This window comes from Wasmannia auropunctata, unplaced genomic scaffold (assembly GCF_000956235.1).
Source record: "Wasmannia auropunctata unplaced genomic scaffold, wasmannia.A_1.0 LD336028.1, whole genome shotgun sequence".
In the NCBI taxonomy this organism is placed as follows: Eukaryota; Metazoa; Arthropoda; class Insecta; order Hymenoptera; family Formicidae; genus Wasmannia; species Wasmannia auropunctata.
In genome coordinates, this window is record NW_012026862.1 from 538367 (window position 1) to 541001 (window position 2635).

General features: G+C 42.0%; 1 protein-coding gene across 2 annotated transcripts in view; it reads left to right on the forward strand.

The window, feature by feature from the left end:
* LOC105452599 overlaps window positions 1-901 on the forward strand; it is a 38694-nt gene extending 37793 nt beyond the window's left edge. The window contains exon 3 of one of the 2 annotated variants that reach the window (XM_011693872.1): window positions 504-901. In XM_011693872.1, coding sequence (XP_011692174.1) covers window positions 504-662 — 159 coding nt within the window. In that variant the 3' untranslated portion in view covers window positions 663-901. The remainder of the gene's footprint in view (window positions 1-503) is intronic. The other variant, XM_011693873.1, reaches the window with a different exon arrangement.
* The last annotated feature ends 1734 nt before the right edge of the window (window positions 902-2635 follow it).

Sequence of the window (2635 nt, forward strand, 5' to 3'; positions counted from 1 at the left end):
ATGTTGATAGCATGAACAAAACAAGATGTAACCTATTCAGTTTTTGTCTATCTTACACATTTCTTATACTTACTTTATATTTTTGTTATTAAATGTTGCTTCTATTAAGTGGAACTATAAAATATTAAAGAGATACGCTTTATGAGACCGGTACGCATTTGGCAACTCTCCCCTATTACAAAATATTATCAAAATCTCTCGGGAAGGGGGATACAGAGAGAGAGAGAGAGAGAGAGAGAGAGAGAGAGAGAAAGAATTTTATCTGCGTGAAACGGCTCTTGAACTTTATATTTCGCGTAACCGCGGGAATTAACGCGAGGATCCGCGCGGCGGTCAGTTTCCCCGATGAATTTAACTCTATCTATTCGGGTTTATAGAATCGCGCGATTTTGCATGCGTTCCTAGGCGTGCGCGATATGTCTCTCTCTCTCTCTCTCTCTCTCTCTCTCTCTCTCTCTCTCTGCGAATTTATTTAGAAACGGAATTAATTAAGTCATTTGTAGAAAGAAAACTGTGCAATTTTCAGAAGCGGAAGAGTCGGCGCGGGAGCCGCTCTGCCTGCGGAGCGTTTAAGCTGTCAAAGCGAAGTTGAAGCCCCCCGAAGCGATTTTCGGCGCGGCAATGGAAATGAGGGAAACGAGGTTTACGCGGAAGCGGGTTAATGCATTTCCATTCGATGGCACATCTCGATCTTATGAAAACAAAAACATAATTAATTTCTGCTCAGAGGATATGAAATACCGGATATAAAATACAAAGTGTAGCCTATTGACAGTCGTTACGTATTATAGACTACTTCATAACGAAACAAATAAATTGTTTGTCATTGTGTGTATCAGAAATTTAAATGTATCTGGCGTTGATGATAAAATAAAATTACGATACGTCTAATTGTACTTTATCGATTCGATATTTTTTATTATTCGATACCTGCGGCCGCTCGCAAAATCGGTTGATCGGTTTTATATCCCATCCAATATATATATATATATATATTTTGGCAACTTTTTACAACTCGGAAAAAAACAGATTTGTCATACGAGCACGCAACTTTGGCCAACTATTTGTCTGCCTGTAACCAGCACGGCCGGCGTAAACGTCAAGCATTACGATAAAATACTACATTTGAAATAAAGCCGGAGAGTTAACGTCATCGTATACCATCGCCAAATATGGATATTTAATTGCTTTACGATAGACAGGAGATTGTTTTTCAGATGCTTGAACGATACGCGACGACAAAAATATATGTATTTTACATCGCTGCACGATTACATGTAGCGAGCAAATTGCTTTGGACAAATTTGCACATAATTCTCTTGCAGATAATTATAATTCTTTCAATTAATTAAAAAAATTCTATTTCATACTATTTTAAATCTTTATACGTAACCTATTTTCTTCATTTATTTCCGTCGCTTTTTTTTCTCTCTCTACTCGGTAACTTTTTCCATTTCTCCTACTTATTTTCCACCTTTTGAATTTGTCGTAACAGCAATTGTGCAATCGTCGCAGCCATCATTTATGTTAGTTTTCTATTCTAGAATATAATAACACATTTATTCCCCTCTCTTTTTTCCTTGCCCTTCGCTTTTTTCCTTTTTACGCCTTTTATACTTCTGTCGAGACGACGAAGTCGGTCAGCCCACAGAAATGGAAAGAATATTAAGGAAAAAGTCGGAATGCACAAGCTCCCTCGTATCTCGATAGCGTCGCCAACTTAAGAGGAGAGCCAAAATGTACGTGAGACAGACGAAGGCTCGGATTTCTGAAAGCGGACATCGCAAATGCGCGAGTTGGGCCCCGCGGGCGCGCTCGCGCGGAATAAATTCACGGACTCATTCACAGCGCTGACGCTCCTTTCATCCCTTCCCTCCCCCTACCCACGTATTCTATCGCGAGAAATTAAGAGCCCGATGAAAAACGGTTCGAGATGCCGTCGCGCCGAAGCGCTGCATTTCGACGATCACGCGTCTCTCACGGTGCTGTGAGAGAGACGCGTGACATGCAAAGGAATGCGCCGGACACGTTCCGAAAGTGATTGTACCCCTGAGGGACGGAGAACGCGGGCATTATCGCTGCAACGAGAGAGAGTTTGAAAGAAGCCGTGCGCGCGGCACACGCCTTCTTCTGTCGTCCCTTGTATTTCTAAAGGCGCGCAGCTGCAAGTAGGATTGCCGGAGTCGGGTCTTGAATTAAAAGCTTCGCTCGCGAAGCTCATACACGTGTACATAATTCTACCTGCTGTTTCAATCTTTAGAAGATCCGGAAAAGTACGAAAATAAGCTGGGAGAGGGCGAGAGGGGAGGGGGGGAAGGGGAACGTGAGCCAGAAGGAAGAAGTGTATATAATGGAATAAAAATTAGATGAAACGCGCGAGGGAGAATTTTCTTAAATAAAAGTCGAGTATTCCATCGCGGGCGATCGTGATTGACGAAAATTTGCTGCAGAAATCCGAAGTAAAATCCTTTACCGCGGCACAATTACGTTTTTACGTCGGCAAAACGCCGACGCGCCGAGGTAAATCAAGATAAGAAGTTTAGAGATAAATTCCGGGCGATAGGAATCATACTCGGGTATTCTTCGGTGCAAATAAGTAATCAGATTAAAAGTTTCTCTCATCCGCTATAGCGTG